Here is an 18,946-nt window from a genome sequence, read left to right as displayed (position 1 = left end):
TAAACTACATTTCCCAGTAAGCCCCGCACGGAGTGGGCTCAGTCTAGCTCCCCACCGGAAGTTCGGGTTGCGTTTCCGGCGGCGGCTCTGAGGCCGGGGGGTGTGCGCCCTTTTCCGCCCCGGGAGGCCCGGCGCGCGGCGGGGGCGCGCGGGGTGAGTGCCTTGCGACGCCACGACTGCCGGGGCGGCTGGGAACGTTCTGTGCGGCCGCGAGGCGACGGGGCCGTGGGGAGCAGGCCGTGCAGCGGACGGGCCTCGGCCGCGCCCCCGCAGACCAAGCGCCCCGTGACTTCCCGTGATGTGTGTGAGCGGGCCCGTGCACCACGACTCCCCGAGACAGCTTCTCCTCCCCGCGGGGAGAAGACAGATGGCAGGCGTCGGGGCTCCCTGCACACCGTGGCACCCGCTTCCACCTTCTGCAACGTATTAGCAGGCGGCTTGCGAGACCAGGCCTGTGTCTCGCCGGCTGGTCTGTGGCTGTCAGTCTTGCTGGGGTTCATTTGTCCCCAGGGGTTGTGGGGGAACTAGTGTATGCCCCTCTGAGACCTAGGATCTAAGCAGCTGGAGGTCAGCAGCGGAAGCAGGTGGGCAGAGCTCTTCCTCAGGTGTCTCCAATGCCTGTTTTTCTCTGCACAGGGCAGTCCTCTAGTACGGCCCTGCCCACCATGGCCAAGCCAGCAAGCAAAGATTCAGGCTTGAAAGAGAAATTCAAGATTCTGTTGGGACTGGGAACACCAAGGCCAAATCCCCGGTCTGCAGAAGGCAAACAGACGGAGTTTATCATCACGGCGGAAATCTTGAGAGTGAGTGAGCAGCCTGTCTTTGTTAGTCCAGAGTGAAGTGCAAGCAAGGTTGGGGTGGGCACCGGGTACTGTGGGACATGGGCTACTGATGAGCATCTGCGCGCAGCTGCTATCTGCAGTACGGGTGACCGTCCTCAGGACAGGGAGCATCTTGGTGACTTGCTGCAGCCTACTTGCATTAGAATTAGATGTTGGTGCAAGAAAACCCATTTTGTTCGGTGTGGTGGTACGTGCCCTTTAAGCACTGAGGAGGCGGAGACTGAAGGATTATGAAGTTCAAGGCCAGTTGGGGCTAAATTGTGAGACCATGTCTCAAAAAAAGAAAAAATAAAAGCCAGGCATGGTGGTGCATGCCTTTAATCTCAGCACTTGGGAGGCAGAGGTAGGAGGATTTCCATGAGTTTGAGGCCACCCTGAGACTACATAGTGAATTCTAGGTTAGCCTGGGCTAGAGTGAGACCCTATCTCAACAAACCTTTAAAAAAGAAAAAAGAAAAAAAAAAAGCTGGTATTAATTGGTAACTTGTGACTAAATTTTTTTTTTATATCAACAACTTCCTTAAATAGACATTAACTGTAGTTCCTTCCCCTCTCACTTTCCCCTTCACAACTTCACTCTCCATCATATCCCCTCCCTTCTTTTATATTTTATTTTATTTATCAGTCTCTTATTTTGATGTCATCTTTTCCTCCTATTATACTGGTCTTGTGTATGTAGAGCCAGGCATTGCAAGGTCACAGATACCCAGGCCATTTTGTGTCTGGAAGACTGCATTGTAAGGAGTCCTACCCTTCCTTTGGCTCTTACATTCTTTCCACCACCTCTTCCACAATGGACTGTGAGCCTTGGAAGGTGTAATAGAGATGTTTCAGCACTGAATACTCTGTCACTTCTCAGCACTATGGTGCCTTTTGAGTCATCCCAGAGGTCACTGCTATCTGAAAAGAGAAGGTTCTCTACCAAAGGTGAGCGCAGCATTAACATACGGGTGTGAATATGAAGAGAAGTGTTTACTGGGCAGTCTGGTGAGCACAATACATGCATTTAGCCAGACAGCAGCAGACCTTACTCTCCTAGGCTCATGACTTCATGTAAAGAAAGCGTAAGAGAAAGGCAAAAGAGAATACTGGACTTGATCTCTAGACAGACTGTTTATTGAGAGAAACAGCGAGGGGCAGCAGTCTTTTCACAGGATGAAAGCTGAAGCATCGAGCCACGCTGGGGTTTAAACTTATAAGGAGGATCCTAAGAAACAGACCGTAACAGGTGCCGTTTATAAGAAAATTGTAGCTGTTTGTATCCTTGTTCAGAATAGGCTTCTTCAGCCAGGAATGTCTAAGGGAGGACACTCAGATGGCACCTGGTCCTTCAAGGCCGTCTAGGCTAAGGGAAGTACATCAATGAGGGAAGGTGTCAAACTTAATGAGGCCAAATGCCTCTGTTGCTTCTTTATTGTCTGAGAGCTTTAGGGATAGTTATTAACTCTTTAGTTCCCTTTAGTTTTCAGGGAAGGCTATTAATCCTTCATTTCCCCCATCATAGGTTTACAGTATCAGGTATGTGTTCCCTCCAGTCCAATTAGAGAGCAGTTGGTTTCCCCTGTAACAGACATGCCACTATTGTACCTGTTGGCTTGTTTGGCCTGGCTGGCCCAACTTAAGGCTTGCAGTGTCCACTGCTGATTATTTCCACTGATGTCTTCTCTCTCTCCCATGGAGTTGCATGTAGCATAGCTTTTTCCAGTTTCTGTCAGCTGGTGTACAGAGAGGAGGTTTTCAGCTGAGCTCCAGCAGGATTTCTCAGTGACCTTGCAGCCCAAGCCTGTGGACTCTTCAGCAATAGGGTCTTTCCATCTAATCCTGGTGGGAAACAAAGAACCTTAGCAATGGCCTGTAATGTTTGGTGGGCAGCAGAGACCTCCATGGCCGCCAACTCATGACTTTTTTTTTTTTTTTTTTTTTTTGAGGTAGTATCTCACTCTAGTCCAGGCTGAGCTAGAATTCACTGTGTAGTCTTAGGGTGGCCTCAAACTCATGGCAATCCTCCTGCCTCTGCCTCCCAAGTGCTGGAATTAAAGTCGTGTGCCACCATGCCCGGCTTCTCTCAAATATTTTTATTTTTTATTTTTGAGAGAGAGAAAGAAGCAGAGAGAGACAGAGACAGAGAATGGGCCTCCAGCCACAGTAGATGAACTCTAGACCCATGTGCCACCCTGTGTATCTGGCTTCATGTGGGTCCTGGGGAATCAAGCTAAGGTCCTGTGGTGATTTGATTCAGGTGTCCCCCATAAACTTAGGTGTTCTGAATGCTAGGTTCCCAGCTGATAGAGATTGGGAATTAACACCTCCAGGAGGCAGTGTATTGTTTTAGGTGGGCTTATGGGTGGTATAGCCAGCTCCCCCTTGCTAGTGTTTGGCACACTCTCTTGTTACTTTTGTCCATCTTACATTGGTCAGAGGGTGATGTCCACCCTCTGCTCATGCCATCGTTTTCCTATGCCATCATGGAGCTTCCCCTTGAGTCCGTAAGCCAAAATAAATCCTTTTTTTACTAAAGCTGCTCTTGGTCAGGTGATTTCTGCCAGCAATATGAACCTGACTGCAACAGGTCCTTAGGCTTTGAAGGCAAGGGCCTTAACCACTGACCCATCTCTCCAGCCCCATACATGCTTTATATGTGTGTGTGTATGTTTGTGTATATTTAAGTTTTATTGTTATTTATTTGACAGAGAAAGAGGCAGAGAGAGAGAATGAGAATGGGTGCATCAGGGCCTCCAGACACATGCACCACCTTGTGCATCTGGCTTATGTGGGTCCTATGGAATCGAACCTAGGTCCTTTGGCTTTGCAGTCAAGTGCCTTAACCACTAAGCCATCTTCCCAACCCTCTCTCTCAAATAAATAAAATATTTTTTAAAAATTGGAAGCTGGGCTGGAGAGATGGCTAAGTGGTTCAGCGCTTGCCTGTGAAGCCTAAGGACCCTGGTTTGAGGCTCGATTCCCCAGGACCCATGTTAGCCAGATGCATGAGGGGGCGCACACGTCTGGAGTTCGTTTGCAGTGGTTGGAAGCCCTGGCGTGCCCATTCTCTCTCTCTCTCTCTCTCTCTCTCTTCCTCTTTCTCTGTCGCTCTCAAATAAATAAAAATAAACAAAAAAAATGAAAAAAAAATTGGAAGTTGACTGTAGTGGTTTATGTTGTAATCCCTGCATTTGGGAGGTTGAGGCAAGAGGGTCATCATGAGTTTGAGGTCAATCTTTATTACATAACAAGGTTTCAGATCAGCCAGGGTTACATAAGATCTCTCAAAATAAGTGTTTTCTTTTTCTATTTTTTAAGATATTTTTATTGACAACTTCTATACTTACAGACAACAAACCATGTTATTTCCTTTCCCTCCCCCACTTCTTCATAGTTCTGCTCTCCATCACATCCCCTCCCTCTGTCCATTAGTCTCTCTTTTATTTTCTTGTCATCATCTTTTTCTCCTATTATGAGGGTCTTGTGTGGGTATTGCTTGGCACTACAAGGTCTTAGATATCGAGGCCAAATTCTGTCCAGATAGTTGTACGTAGGGAGTGGTACCCTTCCTTTGGCTCTTACATTCTTTCTGCCACCTCTTCCGCAATGGACCCTAAGCCTTGGAGGGTGTGAGATGTTTCAGTGCTGGACACTCCTCCGTCCCTTCTTCTCAGCACTGTGTTGCCATTTGGGTCATCCCAGTGGTCATCGCCACCTGAAAAGAGAAGCCTCTCTAAGCAGAAGTGAGAGTAACATTAATATATGAGTATGAACATTAAGTGTAGTGCAGGAGGATCTCTACAAGTTTGAGACCAACCTTGGCTATTGTGTGGTTTCAAGGCCAGCTTGGCATACAAAGCAAAATGTTGTCTTTAAAAAAAAAAATAGGGCTGGAGAGATGGCTTAGCGGTTAAGCGCTTGCCTGTGAAGCCTATGGACCCCGGTTTAAGGCTCGATTCTCCAGGACCCACGTTAGCCAGATGCATGAGGGGGTGTACACGTCTGGAGTTCGTTTGCCGTGGCTGGAAGCCCTGGCGCACGCCCATTCTCTCTCTCTGCCTCTTTCTCTCTCTGTCTCTGTCACTCTCAAATAAATAAATAAAAATCAACATAAAAAATACTTAAAAAAAAAAAAGATCCAGGCATGGTGGCGCACACCTTTAATCCCAGCACTTGGGAGGCAGAGGTAGGTGGATCACTCACTGTGAGTTTGAGGCCACCCTGAAACTACATAGTGAATTGCAGGTCAGCTTGGTCTAGACTAAGACTCTACCTTGAAAAACCAAAAAATAAAATAAAATAAAAGGGGCTGGGCAGAGTGATGCACTCCTTTAATCCCCGCACTTTAGAGGCAGAGGTAAGAAGGGATTGCCTTGAGTTCGAGGCCACCCTAAGACTACATAGTGAATTGAGGTCAGCCTGGGCTAGAGTGAGACCCTACCTCAAAAAAACAGAAAAAGAGGTGGGGTGGGAGAGGGGAGCTGGAGAGATGATTCAGTAGTTAAGGCACCTGCAAAGCCAAAGACTCCAGTACCCACATAAAGCCAGATACACAAGGTGACACATGTGTCTGGACTTCTTTGTAGTGGCTTGAGGCCCTGGCATTGCCCATTCTCTGTCAAATAAATAAAATAATTTTTAAACTTTTTTTTTTGTTTTTTTTCAGGTAGGGTCTCACTCTAGCCCAGGCTGACCTGGAATTTACTATGTATTACAGCCTCAGGGTGCCTTGAACGCACCGTGATCCTCCTACCTCTGCCTCTGGAGTGCTGGGATTAAAGGCGTGTGCTGCCACACCCAGATAAACATTTTATTTATTTGAGAGAGAGAACAAAGCAGATAGAAAGAAAGAGAATGGGCATGCCAGGGCTTCTAGCTGTTGCAAATGAACTCCAGATGCATGTGCCACCTTGTGCATCTGGCTTACATGGGTTCTGGGGATTTGAACCAGGGTCCTTTGGCTTCGCAGGCCAGCATCTAAACCACTAAGTCATCTCTCCAGCACTAAATAAACATACATACATACATACATACATACATATTTATATATTTTTTTTTTGATTGGGTCTCACTCTAGTCCAGGCTGACCTGGAATTCTCTATGTAGTCTAAGGGTGGCCTCCAACTCACAGTGATCCTCCTACTTCTGGCTCCTGAGTGAGTTCTGGGATTAAAGGCATGTGCCACCACACCAGCTCCTAATACATAAAAAAAAAAAAAACAAAAAAAAAAAAAACCTGTTTACAGGTCTCTGGTCTGGAAACTGAATAGCAGCTTGTAGGTAGTTTGTGCCTGGTGGTTTAGGACCTGTTATCAGTATTGCCTTTTTTCTTTTCCCCACTCTAGGAACTGAGTGTTGAATGTGGCCTCAACAATCGCATCCGAGTGATAGGGCAGATCTGTGAAGTGGCAAAAACTAAGAAGTTTGAAGAGGTATGTTTTTCTCGGTTGTATTTCTGATAGGGTGCATAAGACTGTCTAGAAGCCTTGATGGCTTTCTCACTGTTTCTCTTGATATAGGATCTTGCTTTGTAGCCCTAGATGGTTTGGTACTTATTATGTAGCCTAGGCTGCCCTTGAACTTCGTATGACCCTCCTGCATCTGCTGTCTGAATGGTGGGTGGGATTACAGGTGTGCGCCACACCTAGTAGGTTTGCTTTTTCTTTATTTCTTTCTTTTATTTTTTTGTAATTTTTTTCCTTTTTCAATTTTTTTTTATTAACAACTTCCATGATTATAAAAAATATCCCATAGTAATGCCCTCCCTCCCCTCACTTTCCCCTTTGAAACTCCACTCTCCATCATATCCCCTCCTCCTAATCAGTCTCTCTTATTTTGATGTCATGATCTTTTCCTCCTATTATGATGGGCTTGTGTAGGTAATGTCAGGTACTGTGTTTTGTAATTTTTTTTTTTATGCGAGAGAGAATTGGCATGCCAAGGCCTCCAGCCACTGTAATGGAACTCCACATGCATGCCTCATGCATGTGTGACCTTGTGTGCTTGTGTCACATTGTGTATCTGGCTTACATGGGATGTGTTGTTGACCATGGGTCCTTGGGCTTTGCAGGCAAGTGCCTTAGCCTCTAAGCCATCTTTCCAGTGCTCTTTTTTTTTTTTTTTTTTAATTCATTTTTTATTTATTTGAGAGCGACAGTCAGAGAAAGGCAGAGAGAGAGAGAGAATGGGTGCGCCAGGGCCTCCAGCCTCTGCAAACGAACTTAAGATGCATGTGCCCCCTTGTGCATCTGGCTAACGTGGGTCCTGGGGAATCGAGCCTGGAACCAGGGTCCTTAGGCTTCACAGGCAAGCACTTAATCACTAAGCCATTTCTCCAGCCCTCCAGTGCTCTTGTTTTTTTTTGGTCTTAAAATTTTTTTAAGGTACTGTCTCACTCTAGGCCAGGACCGAGACTGATCTGGTACTCACTCTGTAGTCGTCCCAGGCTAGCCTCAAACTCACAGCAATCCTCTGACCTCTACCTCCTGAGTGCTGGGATTAAGGCATGGCATGTGCCACCATATCTGGCTGGGTTTGCTTTTTCTAGCAGTACAGTTGACAAGCTTATATGACTGAAATTCACCATTTTAGGGGAATTTAACTTCGATGTTGGAGGTGTGGAAGCATCTGGAAGAGCTCTGTGTATAACATGTGAGGCCTTTTGTGATGGTGGGCAAGGAAACAGGCTTTCCCGCAGGTCTGAGAACAGGTTTACAAGCACACACGTCTGCTAGTTTTTTCTGACTGTACTCTTAGGGAGAGACACCAGAGTAGTGTGCCTTCTCACATAGGGTGGGTCAAGGTACTCTAGTCTTGGTGTCTGCTTGGGAGAGGTGACTGGTTGGTGACACCAGGCAACCTCGCAGAACAAACATGTCTGGCCTTATTTATTTTTATTTATTTACTTATTTGAAAGGCATGCGCCACCACACCAGCTTAAATATTTATTTGAGAGGGGGAGGGAGAATGAGAAGGCACTCCAGGGCCCCTAGGCACTGCATGGAACTCCAGATGCATGTGCTACTTTGAGCATCTGGCTGGACATGGGTTCTGGGGAATTGAGCCTGGGTCTTTCCTTTGGCCTTGCTGGTAAGCACTTTCACTACTAAGCCATCTCTCCAGCCCCATTATTTATTTTTTATTTTTTGGTTTTTCAAGGTAGAGTCTCGCTATAGCCCAGGCTGACCTGGAATTCACCATGTATTCTCAGGGTGGCCTCAAACTCATGGCGATCCTCCTACTTCTGCCTCCAGAGAGCTGGGATTAAAGGCATGTGCCACCATGCCTGGCTTAAAAAATATTTAAAATATTTCTTTTATTGAGGTAGGGTTTCACTCTGGTCCCAGCTGACCTAGAATTAATTATGTAGTCTCAGGGTGCCCTCGAATTCAAGGTGATCCTCCTACCTTTGCCTCCCAAGTGCTGGGATTAAAGATGTGTGGCACCATGCCTGGCTTATTTTAAATATTTTATTTATTTATTTGAGAGAGAAAGAGAGGTGTGGAGCAGGGGGCGAGAGAGAGAGTAAGTGTGCCATGGTCTCTAGCCATTGCAGAAGAACTCTAGGGGCATGCACTGCTTTGTGCATTGAGGGGCTGGAGAGACGGCCCAGTGCTTAAGGTGTTTACCTGCGATGCCTGACGACTTGGGTTCAGTTTCCCAGTACCCATGTAAAACCAGGTGAGCAAAGTGGTGTGCGTGTATGTATTGTATCTGGTGTTCATTTGCAGCAGCTGGAGGCTCTGGCACATCCATTCTGTCTGTCTGTCTGTCTGTCTCTCTCCTTGCAAATAAATGAATAAAAATATTTTATTGAGGGCTGAAAAGATGGCTTAGTGGTTAAGGTGCTTGCCTGCAAAGCCTAATGTCCCAAGTTCGATTCCACGTAAAGCCAGATGTACAAAGTGGCGCATGTGTTTGGACTTCATTTGCAATGGCTAGAGGCCCTGGTGTGTCCATTCTCTCTGTCTCCCTTCTCTATCTCTCTGCTTGCAAATAAATAAAAATTTAAAAACAGCCAGGTGTGGTGGCATGCACCTTTAATCCCAGCACTCAGGAGGCAGAGGTAGGATCACTATGAGTTTGAGGACACCCCTAGACTACATAATGAATTCTAGGTCAGCCTGAGCTAGAGGGAGAGCCTACCTTAAAAAACCAAATAATAATAATAATAATAATAATTAAAAAAATAAGCCAGGCATGGTGGTACACACTTTTAATCCGAGCACTTGGGAGGCAGAGGTAGGAGGATTGCCATGAATTTGAGGCCACCGAGTAAATTCCAGGTCAGACTGGGCTAGAGTGAGACCCTATCTCGACAAACCAAAATACGTGTGTGTGTGTGTGTGTGTGTGTGTGTGTGTGTGTGTTTATTTTATTGAATGGGGCATGGTCATACATACCTTTAATCCCAGCACTGGTGAGACAGAGGTAGGAGGATTGCTGTGAGTTTGAGGCCAGTGTGGGATTTCAAAATGAGTTCCAGGTCAGCCTGGGCTAGGGTGAGACCTTACTCTGAAAAAAAAAAAAAAAAACTAAAATTTTTTTAAAAAATTTATTTGCAAGGAGAGAGAATGGGTGCACCAGGGCTTCTTGCCACTATAAATGAACTCTAGATGCTTGTACCACTTGGTGTATCTGGTTTTACTTGAGAACTGGGGAATCGAACCTGGGCTGCCAGATTGTGCCATTTTATGTCTAGGTTTATTTGGGCAGATATTTCCCAACTCTCCTGATTTCTATACCCAGTGCAAAGCTGTTCTGGAGGTCAGTGCTGCTATAGGGCATCTGAGAGCTCCACTAGCTTTTCCCAGGGTTGTGTGTGTGAGACTCAAGGAAATGCCGATCTGTCAAAGGAGTGACTGCTGTACCTTGCAGTTCACTTGAGATGTGTGTGATGTATCTGAGACCCCCATAGTGAATCTCAGGATTGACTTTTCTATTTAGTGAGGGTGACTCAACAGAGGAGTGCTTCCAGCAAGCTTTCTGAGGGAGGCTCAAGCCCAAGGTCCACCTGTGCGCCTTGTTCTGAGCACCATGATTCTCCTTGAGTCTGAGCAGTGTACTGTGCACTCCCTGATGGTGTTGGGGAAGCCAGGCTGCTTCCCTGGCTTTCCTGCTGTCTTTCCCCAGCTTGTGGTCTGGGGCTTGTTAAGGAGACTTGATTGAGTTTGACATAGTCGTGAGGTCTGTGGTCATGAGCCTCATAAGGTACTCAAGATACAGGCTATCAAAGAGGTGGTTTGGGTTAGGTGTGGTGGTGCACGACGCCTTTAATCCCAGCACTCGGGAGGCAGAGGTAGGAGGATTGCTGTGTGTTCGAGGCCACCCTGAGACTACATAGTGAGTTCCACATGAGCCTGGGCTAGAGTAGACCCTACTGTGAAAAACCAAAAAAAAAGAAAAAGAAAAAAAGGTGTGAGAGAAAAAAAAGAAAAAGAAAAAAAGGGGGGGGGAGCTGGAGAGATGCAGTTAAGGCGCTTGCCTGCAGAACCTAACAACCCAAGTTCAATTCCCCAATACCCATGTAAAACCAGAGCACAAAGTGGTGCGTGCATCTGGAGTTTGTTTGCAGTGGTTGGAGGCCCTGGTGCTCCCATTCTGTCTTATCTCTTTGCTTCTCTTCTCTCCATTTTTCTCTGCTTGCAAATAAATAAGTAAACACATAAATATAAAAATAAAGTTTTTTTGTTTGTTTGTTTTTCGAGGTAGGGTCTCACTTTAGCCCGGGTTGACCTGGAATTCTGCCTCCCAAGTGCTGGGAATAAAGGCGTGTGCCACCACACCTTGCTATAAATAAAGATTTTTTTTAAAAGCTGATAGTTTGAAGTCAGAAGACCCTGTTTTGTCCTTTGTCCTATCCTTTAGTTGAGGGGTCAAGGTTCTTGGAAACCATTCCCTTATTATTGTCCCCTCTTTGCTGTGGCAGCATGCAGTAGAAGCACTTTGGAGAGCTGTCTCAGACCTACTACAACCAGACCGGCCACCAGAGGCCCGACATGCAGTTCTGGCCCTGCTGAAGGCCATTGTGCAGGGGCAGGTAAGGGGGCAGAGCTTGTGGGATGATGGGAGGCCATTGCTATTTGGTGGACTGCCAGGTGCAGGATCTGATGGTAAGCAAAGGCTCTGGAGCTTGTGTGTGAGTGCATCCTGATGTCACCATCCATATCTAGTGACCTGGCCAGTCATCAGAGCCCCATGAGCCCCTGCCTCCTTACCTGGGAGTGGGAATGGTAGTTGTACTTGCTCAGGATGTCAGGAGCACAGGTGGCCAGCTCCCCAGCTGAGCCACTCTGCCTGCTTACCGTGCTTCTGTCACGCAGTTCTTTACTGACCCTTAAATGCCCACGCCCTTTCTGTTCCTTCCTGGAAAGCACCTACTCCTGTGGACACTTTTCTTAATGGCCTGGCTTCTTAAGAGAGGCCTGTCCACTCTTGCTGCATCTCTCCTTGGGCTGGATCTATGCTATTTTATCTATTTGCAAGGAGAGAGATAGAGAGATAATGAGGAGACAGAGAATTACAAAAGAATTCCAGACGCATGCACCTCTTTGTGCATCTGACTTATGTGGGTACTAGGGAATCGAACCTGGGTCCTTCGGCTTCATAGGCAAGTGCCTTAACCACTAAGCCATCTCTCTAGCCCGGGATCTCTGTTTTCATGGTGAGTATATACATGTCTATCCTGAGCCTTGAGCTGGACCAGGGCAAGAGGTGTGTTGTCCTCTTTCGTGTACCGCACTGTTTTCAGAACCTGGCACAGTAGGCAGTATACTCATGCCAGTTAGTTGCTAGCCAGTGCTCTGGTCTGAACCCTACTGTCATTGCTGGCCCATCCCTCAAGCAGTGCTCCCAGGGGAAGAACAGGCCAGGCCTGGTCTTGACACCTGCTACACTTTTTGATTTCTTGGCAGGTATGTGGGAGATACTGGCAGGGTTCTGCTGACCCCATGGCTTTGTTTTTAGGGGGACCGTTTGGGAGTCCTTAGAGCCCTCTTCTTCAAAGTCATCAAGGATTACCCGTCCAGTGAAGACCTTCAGGAAAGGCTGGAAGTTTTCAAGGCCCTCACTGACAACGGGCGGCGCATCGCATACCTGGAAGAAGACCTGGGTGAGAGCCGCACAGTGCGGCTTCTTTAGCTTTAGGGTTAGGGTCAGTCTGGGGTGAGAGTGTACCTGGAGAGGTGCTGTAGTTCACAGCTCTGCCAGAGGGCACGGTGCCTTGCCGCCCCATTCCCTCTATCCCTGTTTGCTGGCGAGCTGGTTACAGATGCCCTCTCGAGCTTCACTTCAGTCCTGGTACTTGTAATCTTTGGGGAGTGGGGCCCAGAAGATGCCTTTGAAGTGAGCATGTGTCTTTGGAGGAGTGATGCTGACCTGGCAGTGTCCTGAGGGCCCCGTTCCTTCCTGTCTTCCTCCTTTCCTTCAGTGGGGCTCTCGGTGCTGCTTGTCTTCCTGTCCTGTGACCATACGGCATTTCAGTCAGTTTAAAGACTTACAGGGAGGCAGCTCAGTTGGTAGAACACTTGCTGGTATACATGAGACCTCAGTACCACGTCAACCAAGCATGGTGGTGAGCACATGTAAATCCAGCGCTGGAGAAGTGGACACAGGAGGATTAGAAATTGGTTATATATCCAATTTGAGGCCAGCCTGGGATGCATGATACCCTGTCTCAAAAATAGTCCCTGTGGTGGGGAGATGAAAGAGTAGAAAGTAACTGTGACTGGGATTTGTGTTGTGATACTCAGAAATGAGACTCAGTGTTGGGCTGCCTCTGGGATAGGTGCTGCCGCACATCTAGCTGTCAGTTTTTCTAAGACTGTGAGGCCAGCATCAGGCTGTATCTTTTTAGAGACTCAAAAGGGTGAGATATACCTGTCTCCTGAAAATTCCCCATGCTGTCTATGCCCTCTGAGTGAAATGTACTGTCCTAAAGCTGGCTCAGCTCCAATCCCCAGACAACACAGTGTCCATGCAGGGTCTGCTCAGGCTCCCACTGAACATCCTGGGGCCCAGTGTCCATGCAGGGCCTGCTCAGACTCCCACTGAACATCCTAAGGCCCAGTATGTGGCCTGCTCATCACTGTGAGGACATGGATGATGAGTTCCCAGGTAGTAATGTGTTGCAGACTTGTCATCCTGGGAGAGAAGGTAGCGTAGAGAGTTTAACTTTGCCTTTTCTCACACAGCGGAGTTTGTCCTGCAGTGGATGGATGTCGGCTTGTCCTCGGAATTCCTTCTGGTGCTTGTGAACTTGGTCAAATTCAACAGTTGTTACCTCGATGAATACATCGCATCAATGGTTCAGTAAGAAAAGAGTTAAAGGGGCTGGGGAGATGCCTCAGCAGTAAAAGTCACTTGCTTACAAAGTCTGCCAGCCCATGTTCCATTCCCCAGTACCCATGTAAAGCTGAATATAAAGTGTTACATGAGTCTTGAGTTCTTTAGCACAGGCAAGAGACCCCGGCACACCCATACACACATGTACATATAAATAAATAGAATTAAGGAGCTGGAGAAATGGCTCAGTGGTTAAAGGAGCTTGCTTGCAAAGCCTGCTGGCCAGGGTTCAATTCCTGAATCTCCACTCAAAGCTACACCTGCTTTTTATTTATTTTTAAATGTTTAAGAAATATTTTAAAGCTGGGCTTTAATCCCTGCACTTGGAAAGCAGAAGTAGGAGGATCACCGTAAGTTCGCAGTTACCCTGAGACTACATAGTGAGTTCCAGGTCAGTCTTGGCTATAGTAAGACCCTACCTCATAAAGCCAAAAAAAAAAAAAAAAAAAAAAAAAAACCAAGTAAAATAGTAAAAATAGCCATTGTCAGTGCTTTGCTTCAAGCAGGACACAGTTCAGCCTATGGCCAGAAATGTGGCCTCACAGCTAGATTTTGAAGGGAGGGTAAGCAACATTCTGAAATGTCTTCCTGCTACAGGACAGCTGGCCACCTTCCAGGTCAGCCTGGGCTACAGCAAAACTCTACCTCCAAACCCCTCCCTCCCCAAAATTATTTGCCAGGTATAGTGGCATGTCTTTAATCCCAGCACTTGGGAAGCAGAGGTAGGAGGATCACTGTGAGTTGTAGGCCAGCCTCAGAGACTACATAGTGAATTCCAGCCTAGACTAGATTGAGACCCTACCTGGAAAAGCCAAACAAATTTATCATAGTGAGTTCAAGTGAGGGCCAGCATACAGCTGAGTGGTAGAAAAGACACTTGCTACCATATGAGAGGCCCTGATTCTACCTCCAGCACCAAAGAAAAGAACTTAAGTAATGTTGCTTTAATAATAGTTCCCCTGAATTAGGCCTTAAATTTAGGTCTGTGGGATGAATCAAGTGGATCCAAGTACCAGATAAATAAGATTGGTAGTGGGCGTAACACCTTCTTAGGACCTGATGTTTTAGTTCATGTCTCTATATTACCAGTTTTTCAAAACATCCTATTGTTTCCAAAAAAGCATGGGCTTTGCCTCATTCATGCCACACGCTCAGCTCTGGGCAATGGCTGGCACAAAGTAGGTGTCCTAAGGATAAGCCATGCACATAACTGAATCACAGAGGGAAGAAGAAATGGAGTGCAGTTACATAGCCTTCTAGGAAATGCTTTCTGAGCTGACTTGGGTGTTTTCTCCCCAGCATGATCTGTCTGCTGTGTATCCGGACTGTGTCCTCTGTAGACATTGAGGTCAGTGACTCTCAGCCTCATTTTTGGGAGGCTGGGCTTTGGGGTCAACCCTATGTGCCACTCTGGCTATGGATCCAGGAATCTGCTTTTTCAGGATAGTTAGGTGGCCTCCGTCATAGAGTGTAGCTCAGGCTGGGGAAGTAGTGCTTCCGACCTGCTGCAGTGCAGTTTAGCAGTGCCTCCCAGGGGTGCGCCTATTCTTGCTCACTTGCTTGCTTATGTGTGGCGGAGGCTGCTTGGGTGTGGAGAGGCAGGCGAGGGTCAGGGGCATTCACATGTCTCTGCTCCTCTTATAGGTGTCCCTGCAAGTGCTGGATGCTGTGGTGTGCTACAACTGCCTGCCAGCTGAGAGCCTCCCTCTGTTCATTGTGACCCTGTGCCGTACCATCAACGTCAAGGAGCTGTGTGAGCCCTGTTGGAAGGTAAGCGTCTCCCAGACTGCTCCTGGGAGGTCCTTTCCCAAGACGAGGCCAGGTACCAGCACATGATAGGACAGGACTGTGTTGTCTTCAGTGAATGCCACCAGTCTTTTGGGATGACCAGACAGTGGCCCATTGAGGGCAGTCCAGTGGCCTTTCCCTGGGTAGCTGAGCTGAGGCCCGAGTTTGAGAGATGTTCTAGAGTTCTGTGGCTTCTACATTTGGAAGGAGACTGCAGAACAGTGGCCACGTAAGGCAAGCTGGGCCGGAGCTCCCCACGGGCCTGGGGCTTATATCAGCTAGTTTCTGTCATGTGTTCTGTCCTCCAGCTGATGCGTAACCTCCTGGGCACCCACCTGGGTCACAGTGCCATCTACAACATGTGCCGCATCATGGAGGACAGGTGAGTGAGCAAGTACTCATGCCCAGTGAGAGTGGGTTTGCTGGCTCAGGAGGAGGGTTGTTTGTGTTGGTACTTGGCATGTGTGGACAAAGTTGGGGCTGCCCTGTTCTTTCTGGATGGCTGTTTCCCTAAAGCTGGGCACATTGTGCATGATACCTCTCCCCTTTTGCTTGTGTCTTATTAAATCAGGATGTCCTTAGTTGGACTTAGAGTCATCTTCCTTACCCCAAATGGCTCTGGCATAGCTTTATTTTTTTTCTTTCTCTTTTGGTTTTGGGTCTCTAGCCCAGGCTGACGTGGAATTCACTATGGAGTCTCAGGGTGGCCTCAAACTCATGGCAATCGTCCTACCTCTGTCTCACACGTGCTGGGATTAAAGGCGTGCGACACTGTGCCTGGCTGTAGCCCTTTCATTTATCACCTTGTTACAAGGCTAGAACTTGGGATGTGAATCTGATGTTGCCCTCATTTTTGCCCCCATAGTAAACCATTACAAATCCCAATGCTTTTACCCCTGAGTGGTGTCTCAGTTTTGCCCTTGTTGCTTCATGAATCTCATTGTCCAGTCAGAAGCCAAATGACCTTTCTGTAACACAGGCCTGACCATGCTACCTTTTGCCTGAGACCACAGTGGTTTCTTGTAGAACAAGCCTAGGGTGGCTTCAGCCCTGTGCCCCATGATCTTCTCACTTCATCTCTCTATCACGCTCCCTCCTGCTTAGAGCTTTTCCATGTCCCGTTTCCTCCTACTAAGACATTCTTCCACCTTTGCTGAGTCTCTGTGAATGTTCCATGAAGTTTTGGCATGGTAGTCAGCTTGCCTGGCCTCTCTGAGTAGCTTTTTTTTTTTAGGTAGTCTTGCTCTAACCCAGGCTGACCTGGAATTAGTCTCAATCTGGCCTTGAACTCACAGTGATCCTCCTACCTCAGCCTCCTGAATATTGGAATTACAGGCATATGCCACCACACTTGGCAAAGTTTTTTTTTCATAATTTATTTATTTATTTACTTACTTACTTTAAAGAGAAACAGGCAGATAAAGAAAGAGAATGAAGGATGGAGAGATGGCTTAGCTGCTAAGGTGCTTGCCTGTGAAGCCTAAGGACTCAGGTTCAACTCTCCAGATCCCATGTAAGCCAGACACACAAGATAAGGCAAATGCAAGGTCACACATGCCCACCAGGTGGCACAAGTGTCTGGAGTTTGATTGTAGTGGCTGAGGCCATGGTGTGCCAATTCTCTCTCTCTCTCTCTCTCTCTAAAATAAAAGAAAGAATGAGCATGTCAGGGCCTTTACCCAGACACATGCCCCACCTTGTGCATCTGGCTTACATGGGTATTGGGGAATTGAGGCTGGGTTCTTAGGCTTCGCAGGCAAATGCCTTTTAACAGCTAGCCAATAAGCCATCTCTCCAGCCCTGAGTAGCTTTTCAGTCCAGTGTCTATGGCTTCATACTCACACTGGTATTCCTGTATTTGACCACAGCCTCTGGTGGTCAGCAGCAGTTAGTTGAACAAGCCATGAAGGAATCATAGTTGTGATAGCATCTGTGGTCCCTGCCCATTTCCCATGCTTTTTTCCAGCCATGTTTTTGTGCACACGATCTCCTGAGAACACTGCCAGAACTCAGCCCTGCCTTGGGCCTTACACTGGGCTGAGCCTCTGCTCACATCTTTCTGGGTTATACTTTCAGAGCCTACATGGAAGATGCCCCACTGCTGAGAGGAGCCGTGTTCTTTGTGGGCATGGCTCTCTGGGGAGCCCACCGACTATACTCTCTCAAGAACTCTCCCACATCTGTGTTGCCATCTTTTTATGAGGTAATGGGGTTTCTGCGTCACAGCAAGCTGTCAAGAGCGGGAGTACTTGCTCACCTCAGGGCCACCTGAGGCTTCTTGGTCTGGGGTAAAAAAGGGACATTCTCGGCCAGTTGCTTTTCAAGATTTGAGAGTATTTAAGCTGGGTGTGGTGGTGCGTGCCTTTAATCCCAGCGCTTGGGAAACAGAGGGAGGAACATCGCCATGAGCTTGAGGTTACCCTGAGACTACATGGTGAATTCCAGGTCAGCTCAGCCTGGGCCAGAGTAAGATCCTACCTTGAAAAACAAAACAAATCAAAACAAAAAAGATTTAGGCGTATTTGAAAGTTTTGTTCTCAAGCAAAAGTTCTGCCTAATGAATGATCCCTTCCAGTTAGTGGTGAAGTGCCCATTGCTGCTGTGGGTAGCAGAACTTTTCTTAGGGCTGCTGCTCTGTCTAGTGGTAGTCTTGCCATCTTGATTGCGCCCCACAGTCCTGAGAGCACTTTTTTTTGGGGGGGTTTTTTGAGGTAGGGTCTCACTCTAGCCCAGGCTGACCTGGAGTTTACTATAGAGTCTCAGGGTGGCCTCGAACTCATGGCAATCCTCCTACCTCTGCCTCCTGAGTGCTGGGATTAAAGGCGTGCGCTACCACACCCGGCTCTGAGAGCACTTCTGTGTGCACTTTCACTTAGTTCTCATTCCTGGTGAACTGGGTCAATCACAGGGTCCTCATTTCAGTACCACAGACAGCCTTCTCTACGCTGTCTGCCCAGACTCCCAGTCGGGAGGGTCCTGCCCCGTTCCCTCCACAGTGGTTGCATGGTGTGGTCTTCCTACACCGCATTGCTCATACCAGAACTTGGGTGGTAGCTCTCAGTGTCTGCTGGGCCAGTACACCTGGCTCAGAATTTGAAGTTACTGGCTCATAGAAGTCAGGCCCATAGAAGCGTTGGGCCCTGCCTGTGTCTGACCCTATGAGAGCAACTTTGCAAACACCCTCTGGACTTTCACATAATCTGTGGGATGTATGGTAAATACTGCCCGTCCAGACATCTTCGACTCAGTTCCAAGACAACATGGGAAGAGCTTCCTCTGAGTGAGAATCAGCTGATTGTGTGTGCTCCTTGCCACCATGTTCCAGGCCATGACCTGTCCCAATGAGGTGGTATCCTATGAGATTGTCTTGTCTATAACAAGACTCATCAAGAAATATAGAAAGGAGCTCCAGGCTGTGACATGGGATATTCTGCTGACCATCATTGAACGACTGCTTCAGCAGCTCCAGGTGAGGTGGGAGTGAAGGCCACGGGCTGGAACTGATTGAGCCCCAGTCGGGCAGGCTTGAGCCCTTAAGATGTGCAAACATCTCTGTGCATGTGGACCCTGTCTCTGGGGTCTGGGAGCCTGCTGTGGTTGTGTTTGCCAGTGGTTCCTGGGGGTGCCTATTTGTCTTCCATAGTCCTTCAGATAGGAATGTGCGGAAGGTGGGCAGGGGCTTTGCTGGTGTTGCTCAGTGAAGATCGACTGATGGAGTTGGTTACCTCTGTGGCTCAAATGGGGCCGTAAAGGTAGTTGTCAGGGCATCTACATTGCCAGCTGCAGCTTTGGGTGATTTTAGAGGACTGCATTAGCAACTTTTGACCACAGTGCTGAGGAAGACACTAGGACCATATGGCTCCCACTCCCTATGAATGTGGGGTGTGGAGTTGAGGCCAGCATTTAGCATGTGCTCAGCTTGGGTCAGGTCATGTACAGGGGCCAGGCCAGCAGAAGGAAGGGCTAGAACCCTGCAGGGCCCAAGTTGAGTT

The 18,946-nt window shown here is 47.8% G+C and overlaps 1 protein-coding gene across 7 annotated transcripts in view; it reads left to right on the top strand.

Moving 5' to 3' along the window:
* Positions 1–93: 93 nt before the first annotated feature.
* Positions 94–18,946, top strand: part of Tsc2 (TSC complex subunit 2) — a 45,866-nt gene continuing 27,013 nt past the window's right edge. For 6 of the 7 annotated variants that reach the window (XM_045161659.1, XM_045161658.1, XM_045161656.1 and 3 more), the window contains exons 1-11: positions 94–153; positions 637–803; positions 6,170–6,256; positions 10,753–10,863; positions 11,790–11,934; positions 13,016–13,133; positions 14,466–14,514; positions 14,811–14,936; positions 15,263–15,336; positions 17,031–17,157; positions 18,280–18,423. In XM_045161659.1, the coding sequence (XP_045017594.1) occupies positions 666–803; positions 6,170–6,256; positions 10,753–10,863; positions 11,790–11,934; positions 13,016–13,133; positions 14,466–14,514; positions 14,811–14,936; positions 15,263–15,336; positions 17,031–17,157; positions 18,280–18,423 (1,119 nt within the window). In that variant the 5' untranslated portion in view covers positions 94–153; positions 637–665. Of the gene's footprint in view, positions 154–451; positions 470–636; positions 804–6,169; positions 6,257–10,752; positions 10,864–11,789; positions 11,935–13,015; positions 13,134–14,465; positions 14,515–14,810; positions 14,937–15,262; positions 15,337–17,030; positions 17,158–18,279; positions 18,424–18,946 lie in introns of those variants that run through there. The other variant, XM_045161655.1, reaches the window with a different exon arrangement.

Source organism: Jaculus jaculus, chromosome 11 (assembly GCF_020740685.1).
Source record: "Jaculus jaculus isolate mJacJac1 chromosome 11, mJacJac1.mat.Y.cur, whole genome shotgun sequence".
In the NCBI taxonomy this organism is placed as follows: domain Eukaryota; kingdom Metazoa; phylum Chordata; class Mammalia; order Rodentia; family Dipodidae; genus Jaculus; species Jaculus jaculus.
Note: the sequence above shows the minus strand (reverse complement) of the source record. Positions and strands in the feature narration are given on the sequence as shown.